General features: G+C 37.8%; 1 protein-coding gene across 2 annotated transcripts; it reads right to left on the reverse strand.

Annotated features, from left to right (window-relative positions):
* Nucleotides 1-3,861: 3,861 nt before the first annotated feature.
* Nucleotides 3,862-18,023, reverse strand: sae1 (SUMO1 activating enzyme subunit 1). Of its 2 annotated transcripts, XM_067451744.1 has the most exons (9): nt 17,773-18,023; nt 17,402-17,513; nt 14,526-14,699; nt 9,454-9,599; nt 9,271-9,370; nt 9,057-9,162; nt 6,644-6,788; nt 5,551-5,620; nt 3,992-4,224 (listed from the first exon to the last, which is right to left on the reverse strand). In XM_067451744.1, exons 1-9 carry the CDS (start codon nt 17,871-17,873, stop codon nt 4,132-4,134), a joined length of 1,047 nt encoding a protein of 348 aa, XP_067307845.1. In that variant the 5' UTR covers nt 17,874-18,023; the 3' UTR covers nt 3,992-4,131. The 2 variants fall into 2 exon arrangements, with proteins under 2 accessions (XP_067307846.1, XP_067307845.1); XM_067451745.1 differs by lacking the exons at nt 5,551-5,620; nt 6,644-6,788 and having other exon boundaries at nt 3,862-4,224; nt 17,773-18,015.
* Between the last annotated feature and the right edge of the window lie 843 nt (nt 18,024-18,866).

The following is an 18,866-nucleotide window of genomic DNA, read 5'->3' on the forward strand; positions in this document are numbered from 1 at the left end:
CACATTTTTATTATAGCCTACATCATTCTGAGATAAGACTGTAAACCATTTCAACTAGTATAGCACGTATATTTTCCTATTTTTAAACAGATTCAAACAATACATATTATATTGTTTTCCTATTATTAAATTAAATATACTTTTATTTCAAGCATTTCAACTATTTACAGCTGACAATCAAGTGACTGATCACGTGAGCAGCGCGTTCCCGGGTTCGAAGTATCACAGAACTCGCTGCAGCTCCACCGTGAATTATCGCCCGAATTTTATACTATCACTGAGGTGCCATGCAAATGTATTTTTACAGACGTCCACTAGAGAAACAATTACCGTCCTAATAGGGCTTTTGAATCGTGGTGTCAGATGCAGGTCTGTCAGGGCCTTTTATATAACACTGTTATGGGTTTCAAGGACTTCCCTGAGAAACCACATGTGAAAAGCTGTGGCCAGTTGGTGGGAAAACTCCTCTAACCACTAATTTCTATTTGCATTGGCTTTGTAATGCCGGTACAGAGTTCTCGTCGTGGTATATTGTGGTTCAGAGATTCCTTTCCTGTCTCATGACTTCCTGTAAAACAATTGTGTGGGCTCTTCGCCTTCCTGTGGCCACCTTGTGACTTATCGATACACACGTGTTCTCTGATGCAGAACAGCCTTATTTGTACTGTCAGGTTTACACTAAACACAAGTCAGACTCATTTTCTAGCTTTGTAATTTTGTCATTTAAAAATTTCGATGTACATTTTTTTACAATCATTTTGTATTGTTTTGTTTTTTCCTTTACCATTTTCAATAAATATGAGAATTACAAAAGTGTGTGTGTAGCCTATCTATTAGTCTATCACATAGAAATTAGTCTATGTGTCTTTACAGACACCCTGAAAGTATTTGATATGTTAAATACACAAATTTCAAATCCTCAAATTAAATTAGTGGTCTTATAACCTTTTTTTCAATCTTAAAAAAATTGTTTTTGTAAAATAACATTTTTTAGTTTTAATAAACAAACACAATATTAACAAGAGCTAAAGTCCAAAAAAGATTTTAAATGTAATGTATACAGTCTATAAATTTCATTTCACCTCTCACAAGTATACAATGCTGAACATCAATAATTATTTTAAGGCCTTTGCAGTGTAACCATCATATCAAAACAAATACATACGTTCATATATTAAATGCAAATACATTAATATGGTATACTATATGCCTGTTATATGCATATAGACCAGGCCTAAAACACAATACTTAGTTTATAATAACACTTCTGGTCTATTTTTTCATTAAGGGATGGGATCTGCGTTAAATGAACAGTGCAAACCTTTTTCTTATGTATGTTTCATCTGATAAGGTGTAGGACTGTGACTATCCTCATGCTGAGAAAGCCACGAGTCTTATCTGAACAAGTTGTGATAGATTGGGATCCTCTGATTTGCGTGTGCTCAGAACATTTGCCATGCAGGCCCATTCAGGCTTCACCAGTGTTCCTAAAAGAGTTGTTGATCATTTGAGGCTGTTCTTTATCCTGTCACATGGTTATGCATTTCATAGCTGGAAGCAACACATCTGTTCTGAAGTAAGAACGTCTCACTTTGGGGGTTTCTTCACATTAAGAGGAAGGTTGCTTAATTAAAATGAGGAGCTTAACGCAGAGTCCGTATTAATCCTGGTCTCTCCTCAGCTAGAGAAAGAGCAGTGGATCTTAATCAGTCAGGGTTTTATTTCTCACTATACTGGCACTGGCAGTGATGTGAAATACTTAAGGAATTGGACTTCATTATAGATTTCATTATCTTGGTGAAAATGTACTTGAGTACCATTTAATCTTTCACCATTGTAATCTCAATGACATTTCCAAGAAAAAAAGAATACTGTTTACATGTTTAAAACAAACAATGAAATTAATTTGAATAGAAACTGTTATATTGGCCAAAATTAAAATAACATAGTCTTTGACCTAAAGTGATGCAATTTAAAACCAACTGGATCCAAGTGGAAAATGGACAATGTTCTGTCAATAAACAACAATACACCAAATATAAATCTAAAATCATGGCAATTTCAGCTAAAAGTAAGGAAATTGGTTTAAGTTAATATGTGCTTCAGCTTTACATTAGGACTTAAAGTATTGAATACACAGGTTGCTTTACAAAGTCATTTTAAAGAAGCAACAGATCTTTACTTCTGTATTATGAAGTATTTTAATTCATGCTAACTTTAATTAAAAAAATGGAATAACGTTGTTTTGCCTAGTTTTGCCTAATATTATTTGAATGAATACCCAGACATTGAAAACATGTAGGCCTACATAACCGACATGTTGGTAGAGGCATCCTGTCTGTTGTAGTTTTGCCTCTCAGTGAACTATAACTTTGATATTATTAGCACAGTACAGTTAAAAATCTTTTCCATGCTGATTTAAACCTGCAATGATAAGAATGATTAAAGTTTGTCCTATTAGTGGTACCCAGTGTAAGATGTTTCCACTGTCAACACTTTCCCTGAACTTAAAAAAATGAACAACGGTTACTAGACTTGTTGCCACTCCCACTTAATACCTGCTCAACCCGTCTGACCAGTCTCCTCATCTGATTCAGAATGACTCACTGATGCTGTTGTCATTAAAGCACACATTTATTCTCCATTTAACTCTTTCCCCACCGCCATTGATGGAATTTTCGAGAAGGTTCTGTCTGCTTCCCGCAGTACTACAAACCACACCCCCCGCAAGTTACACCAATTACGCCCTCCTGAGAAGAAACAAGCATTGATGTCATTGATTTTAACATCTTTTGAAGTAAATTGTTATGTTTTATATATGAAATGTTTGTGAGACCATCTTATATTGCTTTTGAATCTCGTGAAGTATGAAATAACACAAAACCAAGGCCGTAACATTGATGGACACAATCTACTCATCGTTCCCATTTTTGTAAGTTTAGTATATTTAGTTTTTTTTGTTTTTGATTTTTGCTCAAAATGCTTTTTTTTTAAAAAATATTAAACTTACCCACATTCAAATGTTGATTGAAAAAAATGCACAAGGCTAGAATATGTTCTTCGTTTATAAACAGAGGGTCTGTTCTTTCTTTTGATATATTGATATATTCTGGGGGCCTTGAAAAAAAAATGCTGGCGTTGACTGGCAACTTTTTTTAATAAAAATTGGTTGTGGGAAAAAGAGTTAAAGGCCTAGTGTCCTGATTTTGCATGTCTGGAGGCACAGTCACAACATCATAATACACCTCTGCTGGAAGGCAAACAAATGACACATTTAGTACTGTTTGTTCTATTACACAAGGCTGTGGGTTTCCTAAGCAAATGGGATGAACTATCAATCCTACCTAAAGATACATTACATTGTTTTGCATTCCTCTTTGCCTCTAACTGGACTGGCAGGATAATTTCCTTGTACAAAAATATACAAATCAAAACATGAGTTCCTACTTGCCTCGGGGTTTAAAACCCTGTAGTACCAGTCCAGTAAATGACATACCTGGGCTGAGATAATAAAATAACTTCCCGCTACGAACGTCACACACCAACCAAAAAATAACCCTACACATGACAAGTTACGTCAAAATATGCCTCAGGCTATCAATAAAATGTCACAACATCAAAAAATAAATTAATAAATAAATTCACCTGGCCTCATTTCGTAGTGAGAATAAGATGATTTTTTTGTGGTTTCATTTTATGAAATAAATTGCTCAAGAGAGCATTTTCTGTATTCGTTTTAAATTCCTTTTAAAGTTGTTTGCTTAATTTTTTTGCAATTCATAGAAAGGAAACCTTAGGCAACAGATTAGAGGAAATTATTGAAATCGATGAATGGAGAAGCACAAAACAATCAAAACCATGTTTTCATTTTCATTGGCCTTTTATTATTTTAATACAAAATGTAGAAATCAAATACCCTGCTGAAAAACGTGTGCATGAATATTTAAGAGTGTGTGGACAAAGTGTTCTTGTTGCCCTTGGCATCAGTCGATGTGTGGCATAATGCTACGCAAAGGTACCGTCCAAAAGACAGATTTTGATGCCTGCGGCCACTGGCAGGGGATGAAATCCATGGTGTTTGGAGAGCACACATGCGTCGCCACACATCTCTCCGTGTTCTCCAGAGGGCACTTATTTGGATCCGAAGTAGTCGACCACCCCACTGCCCTTCAGGCCGTCGAAGAAGAAAAAGTTCCTGTGCGGAGCATCTCTCTGAGACAGCGCCTGGCAAACACATGCAAACACATTACATGCCACAGACCTAGAATTCTGTAATGAACTGCTTTGATCGAATGCGTCGGACACGTTCTCTGTTGTGGCGACGGAGACTGATGGGCGAGGGGCAGCGAGGAACAGAGAGCCATATGCGAATTGCAGCCTGTTTCATCATGCAGGGAGATGGCGAGACAGCCTGGCTTCACTCCACCGCCATGTGGGTTCAAGGCCTGCCCAGCCACCGCCTCCGAGACCATGGCGTTCACTCCATCACCCCACACAGTCCTTATCCCCACCCTTACAAAGACCCCACCGCATCCCAGTCTGGGCAATGACATCACCCTCTAAGACAGATATTGACATTTAGCATTTACTGTATTGTGTTGTATGTAACTGGAATGGTTTTGTACTTTTACGTGGCCTACGCAACAGGAGATCCTCTTTCTGTCCATAATCCAGGTGTAATTATCCACTCTAGACTGGCTGATTACATCACTACGCTTTGGGTTATTTAATCTTGTTCGGTTTATGGAATCATATGAGAAGATTTCAGGCGCTCTCCGCTGGATTTCATCAGTGACCGGAATATTACCTCGTCATTTCTGGCATTTACACTGTCAACAGATAAAACTTTTGGATTTAGCCCAGATTCTGATGGCGAGGGCAGCTGCCATATGCTTCTCACTGAGACTCGTCAGAAAAGTCACTTTCGCAGCTAGTGAAAGCGGATGGTTTTGTGGAGAACCAGATTGAAAGGTAATACGGTGAAGGAAAAAGCAATGTGAGAAAGCACGTTTTGCATTTCATGTATAAATGGAACAATCAAGACTTTAGGTGAGTGTAAGGACTGGGGATACCAGCATGGGGGTCCTACCCAGATTGCTCTGGCCACTGCTCATTTTGGAAAAGAAGACGAACTATTTGAGGAGATGGTTAGCCATTCTGAATAGTTTCTGCTCCACAGGCCTGTACAACACAGCCAGCAGTGGTGGAGGAGTATAAGGTAACAAAAATAAAGCAGGCTGTGATCATGAGATACAGAAAAGACGTCATGCGGACATTGAGGTTAGAACGATTTGCAAGTGGTTAACTGGCAGAGCATTGAGGGAGGTGGAGGAGCGCCTACATCATGCTGACATTGTCGGGTTTAAATCAATAAAACAGAGGAAGGGAAGTGCTCATTTGATAATCCACAGAAGCCCTTAACTAAATTGGAAGAAGGTGTCTTTAGAGAGGAAGAGGGGATAGCGGTGTCAATGGCTCACAAATGGTGCAGGGGGAGTACCTGTAAAGGTACAAATTTTGCATAGACATGTAAATGGATCAAAATCTCACCTTTACTATCTCTTGTCCAAGAACACCTCCAACTACAGCGCACACTGGGGCCATCTCAGAGAAACAGTAACTGTGAGAAGAAAAGCCGGGAGTTGTAGAGAACAGTAAAGTACAATTCAGTTTTTTTGCATACGCTTAATATATGCGAACAGCCGAATGCATAAACTCCACTTGATAGTGTGCGCGAGCACAGGTGCTTGATACATGCACACTAGAAAGTTTGATCTTTGTCCAGTGTCTGTGTTATTTCTCTCTTCACAAATTATAATTGATAAAAAAGTTACCCACTTTATACCTTGTGTGTTTGTACCTTGTGCATGCTGCACCACCTGTCTGAGGACGTGAACAGCTTTCGAACATCACAGCTTATTATCTCGTAATTACGAGATGGGGTGAATGACACAGATATGTATATGTAGATGCCACATTTGACTGCTCCAGACATGTCCACCACCTTGGAGCAGCTAACATTTCAGACGCTGTTGTCACAGTAAAAACCAATGAGTTTTCCAAGATGCATCAGCATTGCACAGCCTCTGGTTGTAAAAACCGCCAGGATTTAAATTTCCCAAAAAATGGGGTAACCTATCACAGGTGAGAATGTGTTGGTTTGTGTTTTTATATGGATTAACTCAATAATACAGGCTGTAACTATAATTACTTTTATTAGTTTATCAATTATAATGTTTGATAAACTAAATCCTATGGAAATCATTTGCTGAAGTCTATTGCAGATACAGATATTTGTACATGAATGTAACTATAGTTGCAAACGCACAGCATTGTCTCTCCTTTTTGATGCAATGCCTGCCTCTGTGGCAATTTACACAATGTTGTTTTGAATAATTTTGTGTTGTTTAAGAAGGCGCGACTAGTTAAAAATAATTTGTCTTTTAAAAACACCTACATTTAGTTCCATTTTGTTGCACTGTCTTCTTAAAAACCTGGTCAGGGTCTGGTGAACCAAAAACCAGACTTAATTATCTTTGTCAACTATCTGTTCACCAACTAGATTTTCACATCCTTGTTTGGTATGAGAAAAAGTTGTTGAGAAAAATCAATGTAAACACCAAGTTTTTTGGTCAGTAAGTACCTGACAAAGGTGTTAGGGAGCAGCTCCGAGCTCAGGCCCATGGTCTCAAGAACATCATCGCGGATTTGCAAGAGCAGGTGAGAGTCTTCACCAAAGCTGTCTGGTTGAGGATCACGACCTTTATCTGTGCGAAACTTCAGAAGCACTGTTGGAGGAAATAAGAGAAACTGAGTGGGGAAAGAGTGGGTTTTCCACATTAAAACAGGACATGAGTGGAGGAAAGATGCGTTTGAAGATTTGTACAGCACGTGAAAAGGCATTCAGCCCCTTTAGGCTATTTTCCAAAGTATCACTTCCCCTTTTTGACTGCCCACCAACTAAAACGCAAAAAACCTCAGCCCACTGCATTTCCACCTGGCAGCGAAGCACACACGTACATCAAAGAAACACGCACCCACTCATTCATGTTATCTCACTCTATATGGCACATAGATACAATTTCAAGTTTCATAGCTGAATTTCTTTATAGAATTTTCTCCAGATTGTGAAAACAACATCTGAGAATTTGGAAAAAAATCATTGATGTAATAGTCGCACCACTGGGGTGATAAAACCTCAAATAAATCAGTGAGTTAAGACAGAGGAAACGTCTCTTCCTCAAAAGCTGTTTGAACTGATGTGTGGTATTTTTGAGCACAGCAATGTATTTAAAGACTTGCTTCAGTGCACAAATAGGAAGTGTTTTTTTTCCATAAATGTAATACTAGATGTTGAGGGAGGGGCAGAGGAGCAGTCTGTTATAATGACAGAGAGGTGCGGAGGTGGCATGTTTTGTTTTTGAGAGCCACTGCACATGACTGGCCATGGACAGCCTGTGATGGAAAATGAGCCAGTCTTGGTGAGGACACCAGGTGAGCACTAGAATAAAAAGAGAAATGTTGACTATAATTACACAGATCAACAGATCCTCCCACTGATAACGATGTACAACAGACTGCAGGAAGAAACTGCAATGTGTTCAGTCGCCTAAGCAAACTGAAACAAAATTAACCACTTTAGTCCCTGTTTGCACCTGGTATCCATCTCAGGGGATAAAAGTGGTCGGCCAAATATAATATATAATATAGCTCCAAATCAGCATATTAGAATGATATCTGAAGGATCATGTGACACTGAACTAATGGCTGCTGAAAATTCAGCTTTGCCATCACAGGAATAAATTACATGTTAAATTTATTCAAATAAAACAGTTGTTTTTAAATAATAATAATATTTCACAATATTACTGTAATTTTGATCTAATAAATGCAGTTTTGGCGAGTATGAGAAACTTCCTTAAAAAAAAATCGTACTGGCCCCAAACCTTTGATCAATAAGTAATGTATATATTTATGGGTTTTTCCAAATTGTTTCTATCCAACAGCTGTCAACAGACAAAAGTATAAAACTCATTGTTTTGAGTCTGGAATATAGTACAGACAATAAACCTAAAGATCCATTAATAAATTGCACAAAATATTGGTTTGTGTTTTTATATGTACTACAGGTTGTAAAACTATACTTACTTTTATTAGTTTATCAATTATAATCTTTGACAAACTAAATCCTATGGAATAATTTGCTGAAGTTTATTGCAGATATAGATATTTGTATGAGTATAACTATGGTCGCATATTTCACAATATTACTGTAATTTTGCATCCTTGAGCACTATTCGGACGGTAATTGTTTATCGTGGGGTTGTGAGATATTTTCATCATTTACAGGGGCTAGTCTGTGATTTTATTGGCGTCCGAATCCAGAATGTCAGTGTTGTTCTCTCACCACCCGCGTATAAATCCCTGGCCGAATTACCTACTGTTTTTTGCGTGGTAATTTAATTGCCATCCGAATCCACATCTCTGCATTTTCAAGAAGAGATTGCTTCATAATGAACTGCTTATATCCTTTTTGACCACTGCGGAACACTGTTTCATTTCGCTTCGCTGTAATTTGGATGCATTTTAAAGATCTAGGGTGGCCTACACCCTAGCAGTGTTCCCAGATGCGCATCACAAAACTTCCACCGGGAATAAATCACAATCCGAATACACGATTTTTATCACTGTGGTGGCATGCAAATTTATTTTCACGGACATCCACATGAGAAACAATTACCATCCAAATAGGGATTTGGTGGGCATGAGAATGTTTTTTCAAAAATGTAAAAAATCTTACTGGCCCCAAACCTTTGATCAATAAGAAACGTATATATTTATGGGTTTTTCCAAATTGTTTCTATCCAGCAGCTGTCAACAGACAGACATAACCGACAGAGTATAAAACGCATTGTTTTGAGTCTGGAATATAGTACGGACAATAAATCTGAAGACCAATCAATAAATTGCACAATTTAGGAAGGAAGCACCTATTTTCCAATCTTTTAATCAGGTTAATTTAATTTGAATTATATTTAAATGATCCAAAGGTGTACCTTGCAGAAGGAAGTAGTCTACGGGCACGCGCTTTAGATTGCTTTTTTCTTTCTCACTAGTCCAGTCAACCTCCAGGGCTTCTTTGAGAGAGCAGAAACTGGCAGTCTACATAAAGAGGGGGAAATGTTAAAGCATTAACTTAACTTTGAAAGGTCATAGAAGTCATAGAAGGTCATAGAAGTTTACAGACATCAAATCTACCAACAAACCTACCTTTTTCACCATTGTAGTCACATTGGGGTCAACTTTTGGTTTCTTTGCATCAGGACCGTCATTAGCCTCATTAGACCCTTTCACCACTTTGGGCTTTTCTCTGGCAAGTTTGAATAGAAACATATGTTTTTCACATTAAAATCAAACACAAACACCTCTTTCCATCCATGTTTCCTTACTTACTCTACATAGTGATGCTCCTGGCCAAGGTCGGAGAACATGTATCCATGGTAGCCAAACACATCTCCACAGAAGACCTTAATGTTCCTGGAGGCACACAGCTGGTCCACTCGCACCATGAGATCTTTGGAGCACCTGGTCAGACAAATCTGAACAAAACAACATACATTAATGTGACTGTGACCTTGATGGATCCTTAAAAGGCATCTTAAAAGGCATCTGCAACCAGAAACCTGGAGGAACAAAGGTTTGGCAAGGACAGACAACTGACCAGAAAATTAGTTCTCTTATCCAAGGTCCCATACCTCTCACACCCCCCATTTTGGGTTTGAGATAAGAATGGGGTGGCATATTAATACCCATCTGATACACCAATGGCGCGTGCCATTATGCGTTAACTGGGTGTATCTTGAAGGACAGCTGAATCATCACTTTATCTGCTGACTTGGGTTTGTTTACCTTCCCTGTCAGAACACCATCTGTGACTTCATAACTTAAAGTACACTTGAAATGAACTGATTATCTAAGGAGGCCTTTTAAAAAGATGTTCAAAGGTTACACAATCCATACCTGGATATCAACAACACTTCTCAGAAATACTGTTGCAATGCAGCACTGCCCTTAGGAATAGCACCTTCACTACTGTTCAAGTTCATCTGGGACATTATGAAACATGTGGCGAGACATTGTCTTTTGACACATTCTTCCTGTGAGCATTATGTGCCTCCAGGCAGCCAGACGAGTCTAAAGAACACATATTTATCAAGCAGTGACCCCTAGAGGATGCAAAGAAGAAACAAATCATGCCACAACGGAATGTCATATAGCATATGCTTTTGCTAAATAGATGTCACTTGTCATTACATGAGGTCTATGCTGGCAAGTCTTTAATTCAGTTTACATTCTTGGTTTTAGTCCTCCACTACCTTCAGTCCTTCAAACTACACCCCAGCAAGGCCACTGTGAAAAGCTTCATATCATAGCCTAGCCATTTTCAAAAACAACAAAAACACCATAAAAGTATCATAAAACTGAAATCTATATGATTATATTTCTTATGAATCTTATTAATAAGATAATTCTTATTAATCAACATGATAGCTTTATGTGAGGAACTGGCTGGAAATTAAGTTTTATGGACTTGCAATTTTACATTATTTTTAAAGCTAGAAAGGTCCTGAAACTATAAATGTAATTAGGCCTATGGAAAAGAATGAACAGTACATTACAAACCCAACTCCAAAAAAGTTGGGACACTGTACAAATTGTGAATAAAAACAGAATGCAATGATGTGGACGTTTCAAATTTCAATATTTTATTCAGAATACAACATAGATGACATATCAAATGTTTAAACTGAGAAAATATATAATTTTAAGAGGAAGTAAGTTGATTTTAAATGTCATGGCATCAACACATCTAAAAAAAAATTGAGACAAGGCCATGTTTACCACTGTATGGCATCCCCTGATTCCCCTCTTCTTTTTATAACAGTCTGCAAATGTCTGGGGACTGAGGAGACAAGGTACTCAAGTTTAGAAATATTGTCCCATCTTGAAAGCTTCTAGTTACTCAACTGTTTTAAGGTTTTTTTTTGTCGCATCTTCCTCTTTATGATGTGGCAAATGTTTTCTATGGGTGAAAGATCTGGACCGGGTACTGAAATTGATGAAGGCTGGCCATTTCAGAACCCGGATCCTTCTTCTATGCAGCCATAATGGTGTAATTGATGCAGTATGTGGTCTGGCATTGTCATGTTGGAAAATGCAAGGTCTTCCCTGAAAGAGAAGACGTCTGGATGGGAGCATGTTGTCCTAGAACTTGGATATACCTTTCAGCACTGATGGTGCCTTTCCAGATGTGTAAGCTGCCCATGCCGCATGCACTCATGCAACTACATACCATCAGAGATGCAGGTTTCTGACTGAGCACTGATAACAACTTGGTTTGTCCATGTCTTCTTTAGTCCGGATGACACAACATCCCAGTTTTCCAAAAATAACTTCAAATTTTGATTCGTCTGACCAGAGAACAGTTTTCCACTTTGCCACAGTCCATTTTAAATGAGCCTTGGCCAAGAGAAAACGCCTGCGCTTCTGGATCATGTTTAGATATGACTTATTTTTTGACCTATAGTTCTAGCCGGCAACAGCAAATGACACGGTGGATTGTGTTCACCGACAAAAGTACGGAAGTGTTTTCTGGAAGTATTCCTGAGCCCATGTTGTGATTTCCATTACAGTAGCATTCCTGTATGTGATGCAGTGCCGTCTAAGGGCCCGAAGATCACGGACATCCAGTATGGTTTTCCGGCCTTGATCCTTACACACAAAGAGTGTTCCAGATCCTTACGCAGAGAGAATGTTCCAGATCCTTACGCACAGAGAGTGTTCCAGATTCTCTGAATCTTTGGATGATATTATGAACTGTAGATGATGATAAATTCAAACTCTTTGCAATTATTCTCTGAGAAACTCCTTTCTGATATTGCTCCACTATTTTACACTGCAGCATTGGGAGAATTGGTGATCATCTGCCCGTCTTGACTTGTGAGAGACACTGCCACTCTGAGAGGCTTTTTTTATACCAAATCATGTTGCCAATTGACCTAATAAGTTGCAAATTGGTCCTCCAGCTGTTCCTTATATGCACATTTAAAGGGGTACTTCAGCGCTGGAAAGATGAATCTGTATTTAAACTGGGTCATTAATGTGATAGAAATGTAAAATTGTTTATGAATTTGGTGCCTTCTAGACTGAGAGAAGACAGAAAATGTATTTTTGTCTCATGGAGATGAAAGACTACAATTCCCAGAAAGCTTCGCTGCCCTGCGATAGCATTCCCAAAGCCACCGCTACTGGATTACAGTGACTGAGTTAGAGAACAGACACTACAATTAAATACTGAACTTGTCTGTTCAATATAACGATCGAGTTGCCATGTGAATCTCACAGCATTAACTCAGATTAGGAGTCAGATTACATTTACCGTCATAAATGAGCTAATGAGCTCTCAGGATGAGAGCTGAGGTAATTCTGAGCATTTGCCGTATCCGGTCGGCAAACCTCCGAACACATCTTCCCTTTTTAAGAATGACTTCAGTGCCGTTCTTTGTTCTTTTCTCAGAGAAAAGCTTAACTCCAAGTCTTCCAGAGTCGCGGTCAAAGCTGATTCTAAAGACTGCCGCCGTTCGCCAGTTTCTGTGTTTACTAGAAGCACGCAAACACAACTCAGCCGTAGTCATTATGGCCCCGCCCACCGACTCTATACACGATGTGATTGGCCCGGCAAGAGTTTGGGGATTACAGCTCAGAAGGGTATTGAGAGTTGCTAGATGACACTCGCAGGCAAATTAGATTTGCTGCCGCTAGGGTGCGTCTAGATTTCTAGGCTATCTGTGAGCTGTGCTGTGAGTGTGATCTCTCATCCCCCATGTGTGGGTTGAAAACATGTGGAAATAGCTCCCTCTGCTGGCTGTAGTCTTTAGCCTCTGGCCAAACATTCCAAAGATGACGCAAATATCGTCAATTTGGAACAATATGAGTGAGTAAATGATGACATAATTATTATCTTCTTCCTTTTTATGCATCAAAGTTTTTTTCTACTACATTAAAAAATAAATTCTGCTTTTGTCAATCTTTTTTTTTTGAATATAGGGTATACTAAGCTATAATTGAGATGCATCGAAATGAAGATACTTCAATGTCCTAATTTAATTCATGCCTAATCCTGGCTTAATCCAATCCCTGTCTGTGAAACTGGCCAAAAAGTCAAAATGATGGCATGCTAAATCATTATTATGAGGTAAATATTTAAAATTATAACAAGTAATAATTTAAAGATGTATAACTGTGTAGACAGTTATTGACTGTCATAATTATTATTACATATTATAATTTCAAGTTTTATCTAATTATTATGACTTAGTATTTCCTCACTGTGACTTTTTGTCATTAATATGGATTTACCAAAGCATGATATTTTTTCTTATATAGCAGAAATAGGCTTCCATACACATACATTGTTTATTTATGATTCAAAAATAACATTATTTTACCTTAACACCTGCACTATCAATGACCTGTACTTGTTGCACAAAACATTCTAGTACCTGTTGTCTCAAATGATCGTTTCATGCATGTACAGGTCCTGATGATGAATGTGTATTGTTGGCTTCCTCTTTACTAACCGTGTGATTTCTTAGGAAATTGCATGTAAAAAAACACCACACATAGACAGGAAAAGACAAAGACATACACACGCAATGTTTTCTGTGCACTTTTTGACAAATATCAAGAGAAGCAGATGAAAGAGAATAGATGATGTTAAAAACCCCTCCTCTTTCTGTGTCCCACCATCTCTTCCCCCTCCTCCTGAACTCTCACTAGCACTCCCAGAGGGAGAGTTCAGACAGCTCCCAGACAGAGAGAAGATGAAAGACTGACTGTCTGTGCTTTGAACAAGGTATGTATGCTGACTGCTTCTTCCACAGCCATCAACAGATTCCTGATTTAAAGAAAATATGGCCTGAAACATATACTATGCTTGGAAAAGAGGACAAGCTTGGAAAAGACCAAACTCAAAGTCTAAGATAAAAGTCTGTCTAGATCTGATGTTGATGTTCATAGATGGGTTCATGCTGAGGTAAAGTGAAAAACAAGGCAACATTTGTTTGTTATAACCAAAAAATTCTCAATCGAGCATAGTGACATCTAGTGGACATGAAAGGCACAAAGTAAAATAATCTATCATTGATGAAGTCAAAGACAGTTCCTGTCCATCAAACTTTCCATAGAATTATTACATTTCTTATGGAATTTTTGTACAAAAGAATATGTATTGTTATTGTAATATGTGCAGTAAAGTTGCATAGCAAATTTGGTCCAATGCTGTTGGTCCAACTGCAAGATTCTATTTTATTTACAATACTCTTTTGTCGCTAAAACATGTATTTTTTGTTTTTTTAACTTGATGACCAATAATCAAATAGTCATACAGAATACAATAAAAGATTGTCTATCTTCTGTATGCTTTAGATTTTTCAAATCTATAGACTGCTTGTTCTGGCACTCACCGCATCAAACTGGAAGAAAAAGTCATCCGGTTTGCTCTCCACTGGATCAGTGTCTGCCTTCACTTCTACCATTGGGTTGAGGAACTGAGCTCTCTCCAGAGAAGCCTGAGCCTGGTTCTGACCATCTGCATCCACTGGAATCAAGAACTGAGCACGTCTGGACTCTTCTGTCACCTGATTGATGAAAGTATCATAGAAAAGTTAAAGGGATAGTTCACACAAACATAAAAATTGTCTCATCATTTGTTCACCCTCACGTTGTTCCAAACCTGTACGAGTTTCTTTCTTCTGCTGAACACAAAAGAAGATATTTTGAAGAACATGGGTAACCGGACAGTTGATGGTAGCTGCTGACTTCCATAGTATTTTTTCCTACTATGCAAGTCAATGGATGCCGTTTGCTTACCAACATTCTTCAAAAAAATTATTTTGTGTTTATCGTAAGAAAGAAACTTCAGGTTTGGAACAACTTGAGACTGACTAAGTGATGACAACCTTTTCATTTTATTATTATGAGCCTCATTCAATTTTATTGTATGGTGACACTTTCTAGTCATTCTGCCTTTCATCATCAACTTTGTTTTCAGACTCATGGTCCATTTAGAGACACAGACATAACATGAAACATACATTAAAAAAGAGGATTTTAAAATATGTGAGCCTCCTCAACAACGCCTGAAAGTTACTGACCCCTGCATTACAGAACAGATCACTTGCACTAGAGCACCTCGGTTTATTAAGCAGTATCCTCATACAATCATTATAAAGCCACCTTAAGCTTCTGCATACTTGGCTTTATAAACTTAGTCCATAAAGAAGCAGTGTACATAGGAGTGCAATATGCTTTAAACTGGCTAATTTTAACATCATTGGTGCACATGTGGAATTTTCTTCCCAGTGAGTTATCTTGGGCATATAATATGCGACGCTGCCTGTATATATCCTCATCATCAAACATCTGATCAGTAATGTAATGACACAGATATTTAATTTTATTACAGACACTCATCAATTGTTAAGACAGACAAAAGTCTGGAAAACAAAGATCTTTGTCCAATTTTGTACTACAAATCAATACAGCACTATTTTGGGCGTTGTACAACACATCATATTTCACCCCATATTCAGAGCAGATATTCAGTAACTGCTGAAAACCAGCACTGCGTGTTAAAAAAATAGCCAAATAATCAGCATACATAAAATGATTAACCAAGGCGTTTCCAATCATACAACCTGTTTTACATCTTGATAATTGGTTGGATAACTCATCCATGTAAAAGTTAAAGAGAGCTTAACAGACCATGGGTCATAAATCCAGAAAAGCAAATGACAAGCAAAACTGCCACCTTAGGACTAGCAAACTTAAGGTGCTCTGCTGTAATGGGTCTAACCAACTTGCTTTCTTACCAGATAGCTGTGCTACTGCCTGGCAAACTTCACTGGAGGTAATTAACTCTGAACTACTTTTAACAATATTTGTCACTCTGTAGGGTTCACTTTTAACAGTTAAATAAGGCAAAATAGTGTTTCCTCCACAGCTCAGCAATATTATCAGCTCCAGACACTCCCTCCATGGCACATGGAAGAAATGTGTTGGTTCTGTTCAGAGCTCTCACCTCCTTCCAAAAGCCATTAACATCCCTACCCCTAAGCTTCTCAGCCATTGACATCCCTACCCCTAAGCTTCTCAGCCATTGAGTTAGCTCTCACAGCCTGTTCATGTTTACCAATGTAACGAATGGCATATTTGAGTCTAGTGCTGATAAGCTTTTTATAATCCAGGATCTGACCATTTCTAGGCCTGCCTGCCTCCACCCATGCCTTAAATGCTACCCTAGCTTCTGCATGATGTGCTTTAACATACCTGTTCCAGCCTGGCTAAATGTTGGTTGTTTTTACAGGTAGTCTAAGGTAAGGTCTACTAGCCTACAATACATACATGGAGGAGAGGGTTGCACGGTGAGAGACATCAATACAATTCACATCCAGGCACATAATAGCATTTTTAGGTCAACAAATATTACTGAGAAGATCCTCAGTTTTCATACGCATGTCAATAGTTCATCATTTGTGAATTTAGCCCAATCAATTTTAGTCTTGCAACCAACATTTACCCCGTTTCAACACAGGAAGACATTCCACATCAAACTTCATAGCAAACGGCACATGGTCTGACATGGATGTCCCATATAGAATTTCTATAGACTGCAAAATTGCATGGGCATCAGCAGTGGAAATGCAGTGGTCAAGCAATGATGTTGTGTGCCAGGCTTCACTTATATAAGAGTAGCTATCTGCTGGAAGAAGCAGTTGGCTGGACAATAGGAGGTTATTATCCTCACAAAACTTCACTAAATGTCTAGCAAAAAAAGACTGGCTGTCTATAAGGTCTGCATTTATATCCCCTATAACACAAAAACTTGTGCACTGATTCTCATGAATAAAATAATTTATAAATGCAAGCCTATTTAAATATAAATCTTCATTCTGCAAACACTCAAAAAGTGTATATACATTGTGAATTGTAAGTTCTCCATTTTTAAACTTCAATTGTACCGCAATACACCAGTCAACTCCAGTTCTGATGACATCTATCACTGAATCCAGCTTCTTGGGCCATATTATAGCCACACCCCCTGATATCCTACCTCTCACTATACCCATAGTGAGATCTGCTGTGGATTCCCGGGCTCCATAGAAACTGTCATTTAAAAAGTTCAGTTTTCCTAAATCCTGCTTAGGTAAAAAAGTTTCTTGCAGACATACAATGTTACATTTTAATCTCATTTACTCCATTTAGAAGAGTATGAGGGTTAGCAAAAGCAAATTATAATATAATTGTGTGAACAATCCCCTTAAGTCAGTCTAATTAATACCTGCTCATGGTCCAGGAGAGTCAGTCCTTTGACTCCAGCCAAAATAAGGTTCTTTGCTACTTCTGCTCCAAGACCCCGGAGACCAACAAGAAGTACACGTGATCCCCTAAGTCTGAAATTGCAAAATGTATATACACGTCACATATTATGTATTATATATTATATTGTTTATTACTTATGAACTACTAGTCCAAAAATTAATTAGTTGGGTGCTAATTACACAGTTGTTATTTTAGACAAAAAATCACGAATGTGAAAGATACACAAATAATTCATTTGAAATTTCAGTCATTTTAAACAGTCGAAATAAATGGCTTAAAATAATATGAATACATGTGTTCCTTTTGTACGCTCTCGGCTTGTCCACAAACCTCTTTTGAGCATCCAGACCCCAGAGGCGAATCTGACGATCATATTGTGCAGCCTCCTCCTCGCTGATAATATTGTCTTCTTTTTCGATGGTATCAATCATTTCAAAATATTTCCGTTTTTAATAATAAATTGAAAGGAATTTGCTGAGAGGTTAGTTTGACTATTCTACTCTGTTTTTCCAATGCCCATTCAATGGGACAGAAGCGCCGCTTAGTGATACACGTAAGGCGCCTACTGATGACGTATGAGTCGGGCAAACGCGCCAGATTCAGAGCGCAACAATGGAGATGGATACACTCTCCCTGCGGCTCAATCAGCTCCCTAGTTCACTAGTCAGGGCACTGATCAGGACATAAGTCAATGGGCAGTGCCCTGACAACTGAACTAGGGAGCTGATTGAGACGCTCCCTCTGTCTAAAGCTTTGAAATTCATCACACTAAGATATTTGAAGTCTATTTCTTGCATGCACTCATAAGAAATTAAAATAATTATTAGTTCAAACTGAAAGAATTAAGTTTCGTTTTTATTTGTAAGCAACTACAAAATAGTAATGAGGGCCTAGTAGTAAACTTGAGAGATAAAACATGTAACAAATATGTTTATTGGCGTGTACATCACTGTTTATATCATTAAATGATTATTTCCTTGGTGAATGCTTAATATAGGCCTACAATAAGTATTTTATTTAAATAATAATAATAATTTGATGAAGTTTTCTTTTTAAATCAGTTTTAAAATACTATTCATGTTACCGAATATTCAGCATAGTTTTTTGTACCTAGACTGTACATAATTTATATTTCAGGAACATTTGATGGCGTCATATATAGGCACTGTGGGCTTCAAATTTACCAAACTTAACCATGCCATAATGATGTAAATTATTTCAATGGTGGTTATTATTACAATAATTCATATTAATAATACTACTAATATATTAAACTTATTTACCTTTATTAACATGTTAAACAAACACACACAACCAGAAATCAAGAAACTGAAATAAATTATTTTCCCTCTCAATAACAAGTGGATTATTTAAATTTGATATTGAATAATCTGGAATAAAAAATAAAATAAAAAAATCCTATT

Source organism: Pseudorasbora parva, chromosome 8, assembly GCF_024679245.1.
Source record: "Pseudorasbora parva isolate DD20220531a chromosome 8, ASM2467924v1, whole genome shotgun sequence".
In the NCBI taxonomy this organism is placed as follows: domain Eukaryota; kingdom Metazoa; phylum Chordata; class Actinopteri; order Cypriniformes; family Gobionidae; genus Pseudorasbora; species Pseudorasbora parva.